At 60.2% G+C, this 19,975-nt stretch overlaps 1 protein-coding gene across 4 annotated transcripts in view; it reads right to left on the bottom strand.

Moving 5' to 3' along the window:
- Positions 1 to 16,250, bottom strand: part of TBC1D2B (TBC1 domain family member 2B) — a 59,353-nt gene extending 43,103 nt beyond the window's left edge. The window contains exons 1-2 of one of the 4 annotated variants that reach the window (XM_045804457.2): positions 15,924 to 16,250; positions 1,998 to 2,151 (exon numbers count right to left, since the gene is read on the bottom strand). In XM_045804457.2, the coding sequence (XP_045660413.2) occupies positions 1,998 to 2,151; positions 15,924 to 16,226 (457 nt within the window). In that variant the 5' untranslated portion in view covers positions 16,227 to 16,250. Of the gene's footprint in view, positions 1 to 1,997; positions 2,152 to 12,198; positions 13,368 to 13,399; positions 13,793 to 14,314; positions 15,611 to 15,923 lie in introns of those variants that run through there. The other 3 variants (XM_045804459.2, XM_087856572.1, XM_045804460.2) reach the window with 3 other exon arrangements.
- Positions 16,251 to 19,975: the final 3,725 nt, after the last annotated feature.

Below are 19,975 nucleotides of genomic sequence, written 5' to 3'. Positions count from 1 at the left end.
GTTCTTAGGTCCTAGGGGTGCACCACACCACCCAGACTGCCGGAGACTGCGCAAGGCTCTCCATCCTGCCGATGAGTGAACCGAGGCTCAGACAGACGTGCCTGGGGCAGTGGAGCGGGGCTCAGCAGACCTCCCGACGGCCCAGGCGGTACTAAGCACTTTCAGCGCATGGGCCCCGGCCCAGGTGGTACTAAGCACTTTCAGGGCATGGGCCCCGGCCCAGGCGGTACTAAGCACTTTCAGGGCATGGGCCCCGGCCCAGGCAGTACTAAGCACTTTCAGGGCGTCGGCACCAGGCCACTTCCGCCGTTGAACCCGCCTCCCAAGACTCACAACGGCCTGCCCACCGGACACGTCCATTCCCGAGACCCTCCCCCACAGTGACGTCAGGGGCCGCGGGTGCTGGCGGGATGGCATGGGGCGAGATTGCCCCAAATGAGGGGGCAATGAGGTCAGGAGGAAAGCTTTATTTTTTAGTGCAAATCAGAGTCATAAACGCCCTTCGGTCTAGCGCCCTGGGTCTGTCAGACACGCTCCGCCCTCAGAATAAAGGAACCAGGGCATCGCGCTGGCTCGGTCGCTAGAGTGTGTAACTCTTGATCTTGAGGTCGTGAGTTCAAGCCCCACACTGGGTGTGGAGATTATAAATAACTAAATTTTAAGAATAAAGGAAGAGAAGGGCGCCTGGGTGGCACAGCGGTTAAGCGTCTGCCTTCGGCTCAGGGCGTGATCCCGGCGTTATGGGATCGAGCCCCACATCAGGCTCCTCTGCTATGAGCCTGCTTCTTCCTCTCCCACTCCCCCTGCTTGTGTTCCCTCTCTCGCTGGCTGTCTCTATCTCTGTCGAATAAATAAATAAAATCTTTAAAAAAAAAAAGAATAAAGGAAGAGAAGAGACGGTGTGCCCCCCGCCCCCCAAGGCACTGGCGGCCTCACGAATGTGCTTAGACAACGACGAGACTGAGTCTCAGAGCTGCTTCTGGTCAGAAACCCTAGCAGAACGGCTTTCAAAAACCCCAGGGAAGTGTGCACAGAACACAGAGGCACCCTCTTGGCTCTCGGTGTCGTCCAGGTGTGGACATCCCTGAGAACAAGGTGAGGACCTCACGGGAGCACATGTGGACAGTGTGACATGCATTCAGTACCATGTCACTGGCCACAGGGTCAGGCCACAGAACCTGAGGAGCACAGGGTAGGCAGGGCAGCAGGGGCCTGCAAGGGAGGGGCTCCGCGGGCCTCTGTTTCTGGAACAGGGCGGCCACAGCTCGCAGGGAACACGATGGAGCCCCTGCTCCGCGGAGCAGAGGGTCCTGCGGGCATCAGGAAGTGCAGACCTCACCCCTTTGTAGGCGAGAGAACCAGCCCTCACTGGCTGGACCCTGGTGTGTGCACCTCTCATGCCCCGCTTCAGGCCTCCGCCACCTGCCCTCTCCCCGGAGGAAGGCAGGAGCCCCAGGGCCAGCCCCACCCCTCCGCCCTCGCTCGGAAGGTCAGCAAGCCAGCGCTGCTCAACGCATCAGTCACAAGGACAGCGTGGCTCTTCACCGTTTCGGTATGCAAATAAAAAGCCACATTATCTCTACACTGAGACTGTTTGGGATTCACCAAGAGTTGTGGAAATGCCACAAATCCAGAATAAAATGGAATTCGTTAAAGTCTCTCTCGGGGAGATGCCGGGAGCACAGGCTTTGAGAACAAAGCCTGTACAAACTCTGTGGATGCATCGGGGCGGGGCGCACATGCAGGCAGCACGGGGTCACCGCCGGCGGACCCCAGCCTCTCATCCGTGCGGGGCGCCGGGCATGGCCCCAGCCGACCCCGAAGATCGTCATCAGGCTTGAATACAATTCTGTACATGGAAGCACCCGGAACGTATGGCACGCCACCACTGGAAAGGGATCATGGCTACTTTGGCTCTGAACGTCCATCCGGCCGACCTGCCGTGGCAAATGGCTGTGTACGAGGAACGGACGTGGCTGCCCCCACCTGTGACTTACCTGAGTTATCTCTGGCTACGAGACCCTTAGAGAAATCCCCGGGGGTCGGGGAGGCCCTGCTGTCCCACTTCACCATGTCCAGGCCACTGCAGTACTCCCACCGCTTCTGCTGCAGTTCCTGCAGCCAGTAGGTCATGAGCTGACGATTAGGAGCCTGCAAAGAGGGAAGGGGAGAGAGCGTTACGGCGGCCACACGGCAGGACAGGCGGACGCTCCTTGCCCCACGGACGGCGGTGATAGGAAGCACAGGTCAAAGAAATCACGGTCCGGACAGGCGGCTGGTGCTCACACAAGCCACTGGAGCAAACAGCATGGACAGCGGGTATTCAGCCCGGTGAGAAACCCTCCCGCGTGTGGGACCTGGAATCCTCGCACGAGAGAACACCGTCCGCAGACGGCTTCAGGACGCTGGGTGTTCTCGCTGCCCTTGCACGCGGCACGAGCATAAAGCCCGTCTCCAGAGCTCACACCTTGCACAGGCCGGGGTGGAGTCCCGGCCATGCCACGTCAAATAACTGTATTTCCACCCGTTAGCCTGTGGGAGGGCGTCGGCGGACACTGCAGGCTGGAAACCAGAGGCCGCACCCGATGACCAAAACTTTTAAAATTGATGACACCGAGTGCCCGTAAGGGCACCGGGCAGCGGGCCCTGTTGCGAAGCTCTCCCACTGCCCCTGCACCGCGGACACCACGACAGAGCTGCTTGAACAAGAATCCTCGGTTTAAAGGGGAAATCTGGGCAGGGAACAGTTAGCGACCTCGTGACCCTCTCTCACTAAATTCTCCGGGCAAAAACAAACATTAAAGTCACATGCTTTCAATGTCTGACCTATTATTCATGTTACAGAAATCTGGTCCATACGGCAGGGAAAACTGCCTGGAGGCAATGATTAACTGGGGTTCCTTCCCTTTTTAAAAATCTGGAAAGCGCTGAAAGCATCTGAACCTCAACCCTGAGGAGCTAGTGAAAGGCCCCGGGGCTCACGCTGTCCGATAGGAGGCGGAAAAGTTGCAAAGGCACGGCTGTCAGGTGCTGAGATCCCTAGACAGGCGCAGGGGCTGTGAGGGTGGGCGGCACCCACCGCGCCACGCAGCCCATCAGCGGAAGTCCAGCGAGCGTCCGTGTGTCCCCTTGGCATCTCTGCACGGAGGGAGGGTGGAGCTGAGAGCCGACCTCACCCCGATCTGATTAGATCATAATCACTAACGAGGCTCTCGGTCACCCCGGGTTCAGTCCAGGTTCAACATGGAAAGTTTGCTCAGATCTGCCCAGCACAGCAGCCACTGGACACACGTGGCCACTGAGCACGGGAAATGTGGCTCGTGCCACACAACAGAATAGTCTGGACACGCCGGATTATCTCACCTACACGCGAACACTTACAGCACGTCTGTCGTGGCTCATACCCTGAGCGTCTCAAACGTGCTGCTCTAGACTGATGCCAAGCGCAGTCCATTTGGGGGCCAAGGCTGGTGGGAAGGCCAGGGGCTGGAAAGTGGCCTTGGGGATTGAAACGGAGGCCAAGGGCATCGGGTTCCTGGGACATGGGGCGGCCTCACTTCTCCCCTCCCACAGGACTGAGGACTCAAGAGGACGGCTCCGTCCTTTAACCATGGAGATGCCATCACTCTTTAGGGACCAACAACAGGTCCGGCTAGTCTGGCTGATGGCTCATGATTTCAGTACCTGTCTCCCTTCTCCAATGGGGCAAGTAGGACCCTCAAGCAATCTGACATCGTGGAACACCTCCACGAGCCATCACGAGGAGCGCCCTCCATGAGCCCCAGCCCAGCTGGGGACAAATGAGCCAGTCCGTGCTGAAGCCTATCACCACCCTGCATATCTGCTCAGCACCCGCCAGCCAGAGGGATGGAGAGCAGGACTGGGAGACCGGGTCTACCCCTACCCTCAATATACAGTGCTCTAATCCCAAATTCTGGAGAGCCAGGTGGGCATTCCAATCATGCTGGAAGGGGCAGAGCCGAGGCTCAGCTCAGCACACAGTAGGTGCCCGTGGGAGACAAGTGTCCAGCAAGAGGCCAGGTGCCAGCATCTGCCGTCTGAAGACTCATGAGGACCATATCCTAAGTGTCCCAGAACACCGGTCTCCCCAACTCCTATACATCCTTCAAAGCCCAATGTAAATGTTACCTCCAGGAGGTTTCCCTGACCTGAGCCTGCATGTTCTGTCTATCCTCTGAACGGGAGGCTCACAACACCGCGTACCCAGGTAAGCTTCCCGTGGAGGTAGAAGCACTCCTCGCGTGTCCCTCATCAGCCTGAGTTCCCTGAACGCAGAGGTCAGACCTGCTGCTCTCAAGGTGGTCCAAGATGCCTGACGCACTCAGATATCGACTCTGTCCTCATGTCCGGCTGCTCCTACTGCCCCAAGGCTGCTAATCCCAGTCCAAACACGAACCACACGGAACGTCTTGGAACGCTGTTCTGGTTGTCCCTATTCAGCCGCATGAGCGTCTTGGGGGCCAGGGGACAGACGCGGACTGGGCGGCCAGGGGACAGACGCGGACTGGGTGGGCGCGGTCCTGATCTGAGACACCTACTGCATTTAGGTGTCAGGCCAGGTCAGAGAATGAAAACCAGGCCACCCACACCCAGCCTGACGTGGACTTCCGTCCTCAGTGGCTGTGAGGACCCACACGATGCCCCAGCTACTCCCACAGACCCGGTCCCCAGACCTCCACCGGCCCCAAACCCAGAAGCCCACACCTGGGCAGAAGGGCCCCAGCCTCCTGTCCCTTCCCCTGGACACTCCCCCCAAGCCTGGCTCTCTTAATAAGGTCATCTGGTCGCAAGTGAGTTCGTTCAAGGCCCAGTCCTGGCAGGTGGGTGTGCACCCGGGGGAGGGGCTGGCGCAGTGACCTGGCAGCCTCACGGAGTCGGGCGCCGTCTCCTACCCACTTTCCCAACTCACGACCCCCTGGGCCAAACTCTGCCCTGGGGGTCTCCAGCCCTGCAGGAAAGACCCTCCAGACACCGAACTTCAGCACAAAGCTTGGCCCCTTTGACCTAACGTCGTTCCCGGGCATCCATTAAAGTAATCCAAAAGAAGGAAAAGGGGAAATGCCACGTACACAAAAATGTTTGTTCATTCGCTCGGCACATATTTACCAAGCACCTAACTCAGGCCAAGCGCCGCCGTCCACGCTGGGGACACAGACCTAGGTGTGACCCGGTCGATTCTTGCTTCAGCCACACCCAGTGAGCAAACGGTTTCCTTTACAACAGCAATAAACAGCTAGAAACATGTTCCTAGGGGCGCCTGGGTGGCACAGCGGTTAAGCGTCTGCCTTCGGCTCAGGGCGTGATCCCGGCGTTGCGGGATCGAGCCCCACATCAGGCTCCTCCGCTGTGAGCCTGCTTCTTCCTCTCCCACTCCCCCTGCTTGTGTTCCCTCTCTCGCTGGCTGTCTCTATCTCTGTCAAATAAATAAATAAAATCTTAAAAAAAAAAAAAAAGAAACATGTTCCTTTACGACCGAAATACAAAATGCCTGGCCTAAGAAACCCTCGTACTTTACGGACACTTTCCTAACATCCAGCCACCGTGACGAGCTCTAAAGGACCTCATCGAGGCACAGCAAGGATACTACAAAACTCATCTGAAGTTTCACCTTCAAGAATTCTGAACAACACGAAGGAGGCGGTGGGCTCTGCAGAGGGGTCCACTCCGCCATGAGTCCTTCCAAACATTCTTCTGTCCCCAACACCCATCCCGATCTCCTTCACACAGCTGGGCACGACCCAGACCGTGACGTGTGTCCACACACTTGCAACACCATCGGACACCATCGGACACCATCATGGAAGCCATCGCCAGGTGCCGGACGTCAGACTGAACGCGGGGCACACGCAGTCACCGGACACGCACAGCCACCCCAATAGCATTATCCACGTATCCCTTGTGCTACACACCGGGGCTGGGAGCCTGATGTCCGGGCTCACACCCTGCGTGCCGTGAGCGGCGGGGCTCTGATGCCCCCCTGGAGGGACATGAGTGACATCGGCACTGCACCTGCTGCCACGGCTCTGAGGGTTCGATCGGCGCATTCAGGGCGCCACGCCAGCCGCACCCACTCTCCAGGCATCGGCAGCGACCGCGTCTCCACCAGCACCCAAGGCCTCACGGCCGGTAGCTGGCTCCATGACAATTTGGACCCCGGTCTGTGTTCCTTGCTGTCCCACGGAGGAGGAGGAAGGAGCGCACGCCCAAGACGACGCCCATCTTGCCAGCATCCCAGCAGGACTCAAGCTCCTGATGGTTTTCCTCGAGGGCCGAGAGGCTGAATGGGAGCCTCTGTGAGTGTGCTGGGTTCCCGGCAAGGACAGCTGGCCTGCCCGCCAGCGCCCGCGGCCCTCTGGACACCCAGCTGGGTCAGCTCCACGGCATCAGGTCAGACAGAGCTCCGCCGTGGGTCCACAGGGGCCCCAGGATTCCACGCTGAAGACATTTCTCACGGACAGACTGCAGGGGGCAGCACCGCGTGCAGAAGAGAGAAGCCGCGCTCCAGCCCCACGGAGTCGCCAGCCCTGCAAGGTGCCCACCCCGGTGGTCTCTCCACTCGCGCTCCGTGGCGTCTCCTGGAGTGTCCCCCTCCAGACCCAGGGAAGTCACGTGTACCACCTGCTTCCAGACTCCCTGACGGTGTCAGCGGGCCGTGTGACCTGCATGCTAACGGGGCCCACGCCGCGCCCCCTCCACCGGACAGTGGCCCTGCACGCACGCGCACGCACACACACACCCTGAAGCCGGCTCAGCTTGCACAGCCCCTGCTGCTACCGTGCTAGCAACCACCCTCGAACTCCTACCCACTGCTCAACGCCCAGTCCAAACACCGCCCCCCAGAACCAGTCGTGTGTGTGGACACAGCAGTTCAGCCGTCCACGTGGGGCGCAGACTCTGGGCTCGTCCCCGGAGGGCCGGGTCCCCCCACATCTACAAAGAACAGCATGACCATCGTTCATGGCAGAGCCACGGAAGGGAGGGTACGCCCGGGGGTAGGCTCCGTGTGCCCACCTCACTCAGCCCCTTGTTTAAGGGGGCACGGTGGCTGCTCACGGGGAAGGAATTTTGTTTCTTAAACCTGAAGAAGGCTACCTGGATTCCCAAGAGGCATCTAAACAATAAAAGCACAAGAGTATCGTAAGCAGCCTGACGATACAAAACTCAGATGAAAAACAGACCACAGCCCAAATCTGATAAATAACTTCAGGTTCCAAATTTTCTTTTGAATGTTTCAAAATCACGAGCCTGGAAAGAATCTCAAGAGATCTGGCCCCGTACCAACGAAGCAGACGTGAAGTCTTGTGTCTGAGCCGGCAGCAGACGCCGGGAAGGGAACCCAGGCAGGACCTCCAGGCCCCAGAGAGCAGGGAGCATCCGCGTGGCCCTCCATTCCAATGGCGGGTGCCACGCACTCTTACCTCTTATCTTTCCAAACTATCTTAAAATCAGCATTTTCATATGATCTATCAAAATAGTTACACAATTGTAATGTCAATCCTTTTCAAAGGCTGGGCAAGAACCCAGACCCCAGGGGAAGTCCCCCACCTGCCACCCACTCGGGAGGCGGAAGTCGGCAGGGGGCTCCCCTTTATCCACTCAAGCACCCTCTTTTAAAAAGCAAATATGCCGACGCAAACTCATCTGTCCTGACACCTTCCCAGCATTAACGGACATCACAGAGACTAGCAAGGAAAGGCAAGGACGGGGAGGAGGGGACCCAGGCACAGAACAAGGTGAAGCTAGTGCCCGTCTGCAGGAAAGGGGGCTGGCCAGGTGACCGACTCAGCCACTCCGGCTCCGCTCCCTCAGCAGGAAGTGGGAAGCCCGGCAACAGAAGAGGGGCACGTGGTCCCCGACTGACCACGGGGCTGCATTCCTGTGGCTCCCTATCAGCTCCGCTGTTGCACAATCGGGGAGAGCCAGGGCTCTTCGAGCTCAGGGGAATTAAAAGCTGCGGAAGCCGCAGCCGCAGCCGTGGACGCCCCGCACCACCCCCGGTGTGACGGTTTCCACACACCGTGCCACACGGCCCGGCCCCGCGTGACGCCATCTACTAAGACGCAGGACACAGCAATGACTTCCTGTGAAGAGTTAGGAACCGGGGTCCCAGGCTCCACCCGCCAGGGACCTGGGGGACAGGGGGGCACGGCAGCAGAGATCTGCCTGCCCTTTAAGAGAGTTTGCGGGGAGTCTGGGAGGCGCATTGGTCCCTAACAGTTCTTCGGGCCGAGCTGGTGTCCCAGGAAAGGGTCGGGTGGCTCCCCGACGTCACTGTGTTATTCACCCTTCGCTGGGTGGAATCTGGGGGCTCTCAAAGTCCCTGCCAGCTATGCAGCAGCGGAATCACAAACGCTGTCCCGGAAATAGCCCGGGATGCCCGGCGAACACCCCTGGAGGAGCGCCAGCCCGTGGTGCAGGCCAGGGACCAGGCGGCCCTCAGGCCCTCGGGGAACTGGGGAGAGGGTGACAGGCCCCAAACCACTGCTGGTAGAAACTCAGAATGCAAAGCAGATACACAGACAGAAACCACAGAGCGTTAACCCAAGGATAAGGGGCTCGTGCCTCACTGGTCCCCGCCCACGTGGCCTATTTCCACTCCACACAGAAAACCACCACCAAACGGGGCCACTCCATACTTTGCCGCGGAGGGAGCTGCCACCCGCAGTCCAGGAGGGCAGAGCTGCGGCGGGAGGGTCGGCGGAGGATAAGCATGCGGGTTCCCGGGGTGCACCCTGGCCTACCAACCGCATCAGGGTCCCCGGGGCGAACCCACCGTGTGTGTTCTCTACGGCTTCTCTCCTGCAGCTCGAGAACCAGGGTTCTGAACAACGTGCTTCCTTCAAACAGCAGACGCGAGAGTGCTCTGTCAGCACGTCGCCTGTGGGACAGGATGTGTGGGGGCGCGGTGCGAACCCTGAAGCCGGGCTAGCGGGCACGGCTCACGGGCAGCTGTGGGGGGCCTGTCCTCTCAGCGTACGTCGCCCGAGAAGGCTCCCGACAGGACACGCGCTTCCCCCTAAGCCAACCCCTCCTGGAAGCGCACCGTCTACACCGCTCACGCCCCCATGTGACTCGCTGTCTTGAAGCCACACTGCAGCATGAAACGGGCAAATGTCCACTTTAGGTGCCTGTCCACCACTGACCCCGCGTGAGCCCAACTGCCCCCTCCGGCCTAGAGCGGAAACACGAAGCAAACGTCACCGAGCTGCTGGGTTAACAGGGCACACAGCCCGCGTGTCCGGGGAAGGCTCCAGTGCCAGCGCCGCCACCACCCCGCGGAGGGCTGTTCCCTCCTGCTGGCGCCCCGGGTCACCGCCCCCGCAGTTCCGACTCAGGGATAGTGACCCCTGGAGCAAAAGCATGTAAGGACTTCCTCCAAGTCACCGAGCCGCTTAATGACAATGCCCTAGTCACACCCGGGAACAGGCGGGGCAAGCTCCCCGAGGCCAGAGGCAACAGCTGATTCCCGCCAGGTGCCCGCCAGGGCCTCGCGCCACAGAACCTGCCAGGCGAAGGGCTCACACCCGCATCGCACCGGGACAGTCAGGCTGGCTTGTCCGCCCGCCGTCTTCCCTGGACATCGCAGAGCTGGAGGGGAAACGAAATCATCCCTCTAATCCAAGATCGACATCTCCGATGGCAGGGCCTGCTCACCCCGTCCACCGCCAGCCCTGCCATCCGACACTCAGACAAGTTCTCGCCCAAGGGGCAGAGGGCACGAGGACCGCGCTCCTTCCTGGAGGCTGGCTGCGGAACGGCCCGAAGGCTGGTCCCAAGGATGCAGCTCCGGACCCCTCCCCACCAAGCCCCAGTTCCCCCCCACACTCAACCTGAGAAAGGTCAGCAAACGAAGACATGGAGTCCCGTCTGACCGGGGACACGTCCTCTGTCGCACGAGGCTCTAAATCTTGGAGCAGCTATAGTTCCATCCAAACCTAAGCGCTCCCCAGCCCACCTTCTCCAGGGAGCACTTCTGACAATCACCACACGGGCCTCTCCGACTCTGCAATGCCCACAGAAATTATCACACAGACCACAGCCTTCTGGCCCTGGGCCACATCCCAATCCGTCCTTCCCATACAGGCCTCCCTCCTCTTCATCACCGTGGAACGACGCCACACCTGCCCCAGAGTCCAGACGCGCAGGCCTCGGATACTCACGCCCCGCACCGACTGCGACAGACCAACACGATTTCCCTGCGGAGTTTCTCCAAAGCCATCAGGTGCTGACGGATTTTTAAAGTCTTCCTACTGTAGTTTCTTAAGTGAAGGGGAAAATTCCTGCCATCTCTGCAGAAAGAGCGTAACGCAGCAGATGCTAATGAATGAACAGGCACTGCGAACGTCTCTGGGCAGGAATATCGGGTCGGTCGGCCACTATGCCTGAGCGTTGGCGACCTGCCTGACCTTCCCCTAGTGCCGGGATGCGGTGCTGAGCCGCAGACCATCTCTGTCCTCGGGCTGCGTGTGCCCTAGCAGGACACAACATCAGGTGCTCAGATACCCGGACAGGACTGGACCCACTTCAGGGGGCAACCTGTGTGCTCGGAGTTTCCTGAGCGGCCTGGGGAGCCGCTGTCTGGGGGCAACAGTGGGATCTGCAGGCTCTCCGGGAGGCACCTCTGTGTCCACCGCCCACAGTGTCCCGGTCCCTGAGTTCTGTAGGTGGGTGTGCAGCAGGCCGCTGGTCAGGAGCCCTGTGGCTCCCTAATTCACGACTCCGTATTACACTCACTTCGGGACAGCAACCAAGCCCTGCGGAGGCCCGGACCTGAAGGGAGGCAGGCCGACACCCACTCCAGTGTCATTAGACCCAATTACAGAAATCTCCAGGAGAAATGACCATTCCTATCAAACCCCCTCCCCCAATCAGAGAGTCATTTCTACAATAACAGAGTCTTTTCTGTCCTTGGCGGGAAGCTTACGGTCTGAATTGCGTTCCGACCACACAGGAAGACTGCACCCCAATGGCTCATGGGTAAAGGCACCTACCAAGGACAGCTGTACAGCCCTGAGGGCCTCCGTGGGGTGGCCGTTGGTGTTTACACCTCAACCCCGAACGCATGCAGCCCCTCCCCATTTCTCAAGAAACAGTTGCCTCCACAGGGAAGGAAGTTGGCAACGGGCATCTGAGCAAAGCGGGTGGAAGAGGCGAGCCCTTGGTGAAGGTGGTCACGAGGAACGCTGCGGGACGGGCAGTCCACCCGGCGGGGCCGGGCCCCAGCCGCACAAGCCCCCTGAGCAGCCTCCAGACCCCACTCCCCCCGAAACCGGGGCGCCTAAGACATAAGGGGCCACGATATCTTCCCCGTCCCGTTTGTTTCCTTTGAAAGCTTTCCGCCAGGCCGTCGCACACGTCCGTCAGCCTTCACACGCAGACCGCACGGTCCTCCAACATGGTCAGAGGGGGTGCTGGGCACAACCACCCACCGGTTTGGAAGAGGGGGAAAGAAACCTCTCGACCCCCACTTAAAACTCTGCTGTAGCCCCAAAGGCCTCCCCCTCCAAAGGCTGTGCCCCCTTCTCTCTGGCTGTCCCCCCAGAGCCCTTTGAGCCCCACACACGACCAGCACTCCCGCCTACGCAACTCTGCTCCCACCACGCCCCTCCCCCTCCCCCCTGCGGTCAACACCACCCAACCTTCACATCTCAGCAAGTCTCTCCCAGCCCTCCCCTGCGAAGCAGACCAGGTTCCCCGTCACACATGCTCATACCTTGTTCCTCCCACGCGGCACGGCGCCCATTGCTGTGACCAACGTCTGTCTCCCCACGCTACAGAAAGCCCCGCCAGGCAGGAACCAGCTCACGTCGTTCAGCCCGTACCCCAGTAACTAACACAGGGTGGGTGAGTGAGTGAGAAGGGCCCCAGGCCCCCCCAAAACATGTGAGTCTGTGAACCGCAGTCCGGGGCCGTATCCAGCCCCCTGCCTGCATATGCACCTGCAGGCCAGCAATGCTTTTTACACTTTTAAATACTTGAAAAAAAATGAAAGAACAGTATTTCGTGACATGTGAAAATCACATGAAATTCAAATTTGAGTCTGTAAATAAAAACTACAGAAACATTGCTATGCTCATTTTATGGCTGTTTCTGTGCTATGACAGAGCAGGAGTCAGAAACGGTGTGGTGGCAAGACATAAAACATTTACCACACGGCCCTTTACTTAAAACACTCACCCATGGCTACACCGGTGTCCGCGGCGTCCAGCCAGGGGCGTGAAACACCAGAGACGGAAAATCAGGACCGACGGTGCTCTGGGTGGGCCGCACCCTCCCTGCATAGCTGATGCCTGTTGTATTCCGCGGGCGCTCACGGCACGGCACAAGGGGAGAGGGTCATCGGACACACTGCAGGACCTGGCTCACCCTCCTAGGGGGCCAAAGCCCTCCCCAAACCAGGGGACCACCTGGGCGGCCACCATCTGTGCTCTCATTCCAAACAGGCCCACCTGGCACTTCCTCTGTGCAGGCACCATGTGGAGGTCAGGATGCAGACTCCAGGACTGGGGTGCAGACCACACCGTAAGGAGCGCTGGGCCAGGCAGCAGGACTGGGCAAGCTGCTGGGACACCGCACGTGGGACACCGCACCTGCCTTTCAGGAGTGTCCTCGCTGTGATGCCCCGACAAACCCATGAAAAGCAAAGTCTGGACAGAAGATTTAAATAATACTTTGAGACCCCTGAGTGGATGGCCTCGGGCAGGACAGCTTAGCGGGACCATCGCGCCAGGAAGGCAGAGCTCCCCGCCTCTCTTCTGTGTGGGACACACGATGATTACCCAAGCTAACAAACGTTTGTCATCAAGCTGGGAGCAGTTTCAACACCAGAGAGAACGTGCATCCTTCCCACAAAAGTGGGTTAAGAACAAGGGTGCATGACTGGGTAGTTACGTGGGGCTCAGAAACTGACCCACGTCCATTTGAGCACCAAACGGCCCTGAGAAAGGGGTGGAGGGTGGGGAATTCACCTGCTGACGGTCTGACGATGCCCCTCGCTCCAGGGGCTGCAGTGGGCTCGCAGAGGAGCCTGGTCCCGCCCATGCTTTACCCTCGTCAGTCACACGCGAGCCTCCCTAAGCGCCAGCTCGCTCCAGAACTGGCTCCTGCCCCTCGCACCCCAGGAAGGCCCAGCGCGCAGCCTCCAGCACATTCTCCTCACCCGCCCGGGAGCCCTGGCGTCTGCCTGACCACCGTGGCTGCTTCCAAGTATAAAATGCTCCTGCTGCTTTTTTACTACGGGAAAAGCACAGAGATCAAATGCAGTAAAGGGAAAAGCACTATACCTCATCTCATCCCAAACCACTGACGTCCTGTGTTAAAAAGGTAGACCTGTCAGAACAGATAACACAATGAGCTACTCTGCATCTCGGACACTCACTATTCCCGGAGCCTTGACCTTCAGGGAGGGTCTCAGTCCAGCTTCCCGATCTCAGGCAAATCCCAGCCTCTCTCTGGCCTCTGCTCCCTCATCTGTAAAACAAGGCGCTGGACCAGATCCCTGAGCTCAGCAACAGAGAAGCTTAGCAAGAAATTCCAATATCAGCTTTCATTAAGACTCAAGCAGTAAAACATTTTGAAAAAGCCCAACGAAACCACAGCTTTGCCAGAGAGGAATGAAAGACGCTTTAAAACAAGAAACACATGATAACGCAAGAAGCAAACTGCTGATTTCTCTTTCCTTTCTAACTCATCTGTCAAGGGAAATGGTATCTGTAAAATGCTATGCAACCTGAGCAGGGCTGAGCAGGGCTGAGTCCTTACTAGCCTAAGCTCCCCCCGCAAATCAGGGGCTCCCCCACCCCTTGCCGAGGAGCCCTCGAGCCAAGTGTTAACGCTTACAGGACCTGACAGGTGACAAGGAAGATAAATGACTGATTCCCACCTTCACCACCACGGAAGTTTTACTCCCGCAGCTCAACAGGAATCCCCTACACTAAAACACATCCCTACTCGGGAACCCGGCGTCTCGACAGCTCCCTTCCTTTGGAAAGCCCTGCCTCTTTTCCATTCCCACTGTTTCTGGAAAGCAGACCGTCAGCCTCGGGCATTCCGTCCTACTCTGTGACTACACAACTTTCCATGTTCCTCAGTCAGGAATCCACACGAAAACAGATTTCCTTCTTTAAAAATATTCTGAACGTACAAGAAGATGGACGGAAAGCTCTAAAGCGCCCTGGGGCACCCGGTCCTAGAAACAGACACTTGCCAACACACGGGACGCCTGCCCCATCTTCCTGAGCCGCGAGTGTGTCCTGAATCCAGGGCTCATCACCCCACGCGGCTCCCCACTCACCACACGGCACAGACAGCTGCGGGACCTTCTCAACCTTTCCGTCAACGGTGCCGTCCGTATGCAATCACTCAGTACGGTCTTCTTGCCCCGTTTTAGGCGAGTCTGTCGTGTGGACGGCATCAGGCGTCCTCTCTTCGTGCTCACTGCTGTATAAACATTCCGTTACACGAATGTGCCACGTCCTCGGCCACAGATGCTACTCATCACTTCGTACGGCTGCCACACGGGGCCTAAGCCGTGCCAGCCATTCCCACAGCATTTCCGGAATGCTCACAACCCCGTAACGAGGAAGGTGAGCGTCCCACTAGACCGGAGGGGGCTGGGACACACGGGGTGTAAGCTGCCCAACACCCGTGCGCAGCAGGCCCAGGCGAGTTCAGGACCCCTCGGCTCTACGGCCACCGTCTTCTGTGACCCCCCAAGCCCCGTGTAGGGACGTACCTCCATTACTCACATTTCCCTCAATGAGAAAATGGACAGAGAGCTCCAAAGTCAGCTGAGAAAATCTGAAACAGGATGCTCCATTTTCTTTTTCAACAAACAATTCCAGAGGAAATTCATCTGACACAGGCTTGCCCGCATGCAGTGAGGACAAGCCTTCCTCTGGCAGAAGTCCCCGTGCGCTCCCTGGAGTCATTCCCAAATTTATACAAACGGTTTCCAAGTCAGCCGGAGTTTGCTGCAACCCTGCTTGGCTTCCAGGGCAGAAGCAGGCTGTCTGCACCCACTCAGAGACGGCATGGAGGGCCGGAAAGAACCCAGGAATCACAGTCCGCCTGAATGGCAGCCACTGAGTTGACACAGCTCTAAGAATGACCTCGGGCAGCAACCCCAGCTGCTGCGTACTCTGGAGGTCCGAGGTCCGGGAACAGTCCTGGGCTCATGGGGCCCAGGGAAGCAGGCACAGCCCCCTCCGCTCGGCACTTGGCCTGGGAGAGCGCTCCAACAGGCCAGCCCGGCCCAGCCCTGCTGCTCTGGAGAAAGCCCAGCCCGAGGACTGAGGGTGGGGGCTCAGAGCAGCCAGGCCAGGAGAGCGGCCCGGGAGAGGAGGGGACCCCAAGGCCAGGGGCGGGCACCAGGACCAGGACTCTCCGCCGGATCTCCCACGCGGGGTTTCTCTGCGACAGGATGAAGGAAGCCTCGCACGGGCAAGGCAGGCTGGCTGAAGCAACCCCCTCCCACGTCTCCCGGCAAAGTAAGGAGCCGAACAGGCTCTGCCACTTACGGGCGGTGCGACCTTCGCTGAGCGCCCCTGCCCCACTGCGCGCGGACCGCAGGGAACTACCGGTGAGGGCCCTGCCCCCTCCGACCCTTCAGAGAATCCCGAAGCCCACCCCCCACCAGGGGTAACGGTCAGCCCCCGTTACAGAAGCGGCGGCGGAAGCACGAGGGGTCGTAACCCAGGCAGGTCCAGAAGCCTGCAGGCGCGAACGGCCCGGACCGCGGCGCGCGGCGTCCACGTCGCGCGTGGGGGAGCCCAGGTGAGCGGCGGAGGAGGGGTGCGGGCACCGCGCAGCCCGCAGCCCCTGGGGCGGGGGGAGGGGGGACAAGCCCGGGTGCGCCGCCCGAGTCGGGAGAGGGGCGCCAGGTGCGGGCTCCGCGCTCCCACCTTGAGCACCGTGACGGAGCCCGCGCTGTGCACCTGGAAGTGCGCGGGCGGCTCGGCGCCGGGCTCGGCCGCCTCGTCGGGGCCCTGGTAGCTGAAGCAGGCGTCCGCGATGTCCAGGTGGCCGAGGGGCAGCGCGTCCTGCGGGCTCTTGAAGTAGTAGAGGTAGCAGCGGCGCGCGTCGAACACGAACCAGCGGCTGCGGTAGCCGCGCAGCGGGCCCTTGCCCGACAGCTTCTGCAGGTAGCCGCACAGCCGCGCCGGCTCCCGCTCCTCCTCCTCGGCCCGCGCCCCGGGCCCCGGCATCGCCGCCGCCGCCGCCGCCGCCGCCCCGGCCCTGCGCGCCCCCGCCCGCCCGCGCGCCCCCGAGCCGCCCACGCGCGCTCCGCCCCGCCCCGCCCCGCCCCGCCGCTGCGCACGGCCCGCGGGCGCGCAAGGCAGCCTGGGACTTGGAGTCCCGCCGCCCGGGCCCGAACCGGCCGGGAGCTGGCGCTCGGCACACCTGCCACGCGAGGCGCGCGGCACCTGTGCTGGCTGCCCTTCCAGGAGGGACGCGGGAGACCCGCCGCGGACGGCGGGCGGCCCGGCAGCGGCCACGACGGCGCGAAACTGGCCGTCGCCCGAAAGAGGAAGCGCCAGGAAGGACGGGACCGAGCCAGCCGCGACCACGTGGGCCCAAGGCCGGGGCGCTGAGCGAAATAGGCCGGCGAAAGACGGAGCCCGCACGATTTCGCGTGCGTGGACTCTGGAAGAAAGACACACCAACACAAGAGAAGCAGGCCCTTCAATGCCAAGGAGAAAGTGGACCTTAGCCGAGGGCAGGTGGGCAGCGGGAGGTCGGGGCCTTCAGGTGAGCGGTGTAGAGGTCCGCCGAGCAGGTGCAGGCCGGGGAACGGAACCTGCCGACCGCTCCGCCGGACACCTGGAACCGATGTGACACCACCTGTCGACCACACCTCCACGGAAAGAAGGTTCTAGCTTTGTTTCTGCAAGGGCCAAATCAAAGCAGATATCCCCCGTTCTTCCTTCTGCGTGTTCTTATACAGACATGTGAGAGGGCACGATAAAAGCTGGAAAGCTTAGCTCTCCGAGAGGGACGGGGCACCAGACGAGTCTGCCAACATCAGACACGCAGGAAGAGTGAGCTCCCGCTTGCCCAGCCAGCCACACACAGGTCCTGCCTCCACTGCCCCACGGACACCCCTCCCCGGGGCCATCAGCAGTCCTTCGGTGGCTGCAGGGAGGGTGCCCCCCCCTTCATGCCCTGGGTGCTCTTGAAGCACCAAACATACCGTGTAGAGGTGGGCTTGCCTCCGAGCTCTGCCCTCACCAGAGCTGTGACCTCGGGCGGGTTATTTGACCTCTCTGAGCCTCAGCCTCTTCATCTGTAGAATGGGGATCATACAATGGGTACCATGGTTCTTGTGGGGCTTACAGGAGCAGTGCATGTGAAAGTGCTCGGCACTCTGTCCATTCCAGTGCTCTTACCATTCCTGTATAGTTAACACAGATGTCCTTCTCAGCCGGCAGCTTCTGAGACGGGGGATCGAGCAGTGGACCAGCCCCCCACAGGGGAGGCCCGAGAGCACCCTGCAGGAGTGGGATGGGCCGCCCTGGGGAGAGAGGGAACCGAGTTCGATTCCGTCCTCGCCCTGTGGGTCAGAGGGCCAGTGACTAATGGGCTTGCGGGGTGAGGCGGCCAGAGTGGGATGTGACCGGGAAATCCTGTGGAAAGGGGAACAGCTGGGAGCGCTGGATCCGTGTAGCTGCAGCTTCGCTCGAGAGGTGCCCAGGAGGCCAGGGAGGAGCGGGGGACAGCCCTCTGTCCTCAGCTGTGTCAGCCAGTTGTGCGAAAGTAGGGGTGGCCGTGGCCTGTGGCCCCAGAGGACAGAACTGAGCCTGGGTCCACCTCGCAGAGACCAATTTCTGCTAAGTGTCAGGACGGCCCAGGGCTGAGCCCCCAACCTGTGCAGACGGGACTGGACGAGGGACCGCTACTGTCCCTCCACGGCTGGCATCTGTGCTTCTCAGCGGACAAGCTAGGCCCCAGCCTGACCCTCCTGCCCCGGAGCTGGCTCAGTCCCCGGCCACCCCGGGCGGAGCAGGAGGCCGCCTCTGCCCCAGTCTTCCTGGGGCCGGGCCACACCCCACATCACATCCAGCATGTTAAAATCCCCCATATTCTGTGGTAAACATTGCTCTAAAAAAGTGTGAGGGCATTTCCATAATTATGATCCTGATATTATCTGACTGTGAGGAATTCATCTTAATTTATGGTCGGCGGACGATTTCTTGGCAGCCATCGTGTCTGTGTGGGCACCCTGGCTGAGTGAAAGAAATCCAGCCTACGCATTGTTTTCAAAGGGAGTGACATTTCTTTTTAAAGTTTATTTATTTATTTTTAAGTGCCCTGTATGCCCCACGTGGGGCTCGAACTCACAACTCCAAGGTCAAGAGTCGCACGCTCTACTGACTGAGCCAGCCGGGCACCCCTAAAAGGAGTGACATTTTAATGATTACTATGACATTGATTTAATCATCTAATTAAATGCTTATTAATGTAGATCTTGCTTTTTCTCGGGCTTTGGAGCCCAAGTGTATCTGTCTTAGGCTACAGACGTTTCGCAGGCCCCTTGAGAGCTGGCAGAGCCCGGGGCTGGGCCTGCGGAATCAGGAACAGACTGCCCTGGCCAGGCCCAGAACGTGGCCCCCTGAGGTGGCTGCTCAGCCACAGGCCCTGAGACCCCAGTGCGCCGGACAGAGTGGCCACCGCCTCTCAGCAGAGTCCCTGCCCCCAGGGCCCAGCCCAGTGGAAGTGGCCCAAGCCTTCAGGACTGACCCCCACCCCCTCCCGACCCGCAGACCTCTCCCAGGCCACCAGCCCTGCCCACTCCCTCCGGGCCACTCCAGGACCCTGGTTTTCCAGGAACAAACCCTGCATTGTGTCACGCCCGGGTCCCGAGGGCCAGGCCCTGAAGGGGCTACAGGATGGAGCTTTATCTCGTCTCCTGCTGCCCCTCCCCCACCCTCCATTTGGACAAGTTTAGTCGTTTATGTAAAATGCTGAAAAATGCAGCTTCAGTTCCCTTCCCTTCCAGCCGGATCCCCCGCTCAAGGCCCTCCTACGCGGGACTCTCGGCTCCTGGGTCCTCCCTCGTGGCCCATCTAACATCGCTCATGGATACTTTGCAGGTCCCCAGGTCTCCTAGCTGAACGTCCGGGTCCTGTGGTCAGCGGCCTGTGTAACCGCCCCCCACCCCCTGTGTCTAGGACAGGCCTGCTTGGGGCCGCAGGGTCTGCCCCCTCTAGCCTCTTGTAGCCCAGTGACCAGAAGGAAGTGGCCAACCCAGGAGGAAGTGGCTGCTGTTTACCCAAAAGGGGAAATTTGGGCAGTCAGCTTGCTCCCACATGGCCAGCCTCTGGGCAAGCCCCAGGGACACAGAGCCACTGACTCATCCTGGGCCAGTTTCCCTCAAGAGGGATGGGGTGAGAGGCCTGGCCATGCGCAGCCTCTGCGCCTCTGAGACCCCAGGGGGACGAGCCGGCCGAGTGGCTGTCCTGACACAGGAGGAACCCTGCAGTCCTACGGGGAGTCCGGAGGAGAGACCTCACCACCGGATGTGCTGTGTGTCCTCAGACACGTCTGTGCCCTCTCTGGGCTGCCGTTTCCCACCTGTACTCCAAGGTGATGGGCAGCCAGGTGAGGCCCCGCTGTAAGACCCGTGGGCCTTTTTCCTGCAGCTCCTGGGGTCAGTGGAGACTCCTCTTTCCAGCCTCTGGAATTTTTCGGGCATCACAGCCAACCAATCCCTGATCCCTCCCTTCGGGGCTCTCTTCCATCCTGTGCTTTGTGGTCAGTGTAGGCATTCCTCCTTGGGGGGGTCACATGTCTGCGTCTTCCCTGGGCCCTGCTGGGAAGTGGCCCTAACCACAGCGCCCCCCCCCCTTCTCAGGAGGTCAGGGACACGGGGATCTTGGGAGGGCCTGGCTAACCCCAGAGCACGTGTGGAGGAAGTGGTTCTGGATGCGGAGGGGATTGGAGTTCAGGGTGCATC

This window comes from Ursus americanus, chromosome 28, assembly GCF_024610735.1.
Source record: "Ursus americanus isolate L20-20 chromosome 28, mUrsAme1.1.p, whole genome shotgun sequence".
In the NCBI taxonomy this organism is placed as follows: Eukaryota; Metazoa; Chordata; class Mammalia; order Carnivora; family Ursidae; genus Ursus; species Ursus americanus.
This window is presented reverse-complemented; position numbering and strand designations above follow the sequence as displayed.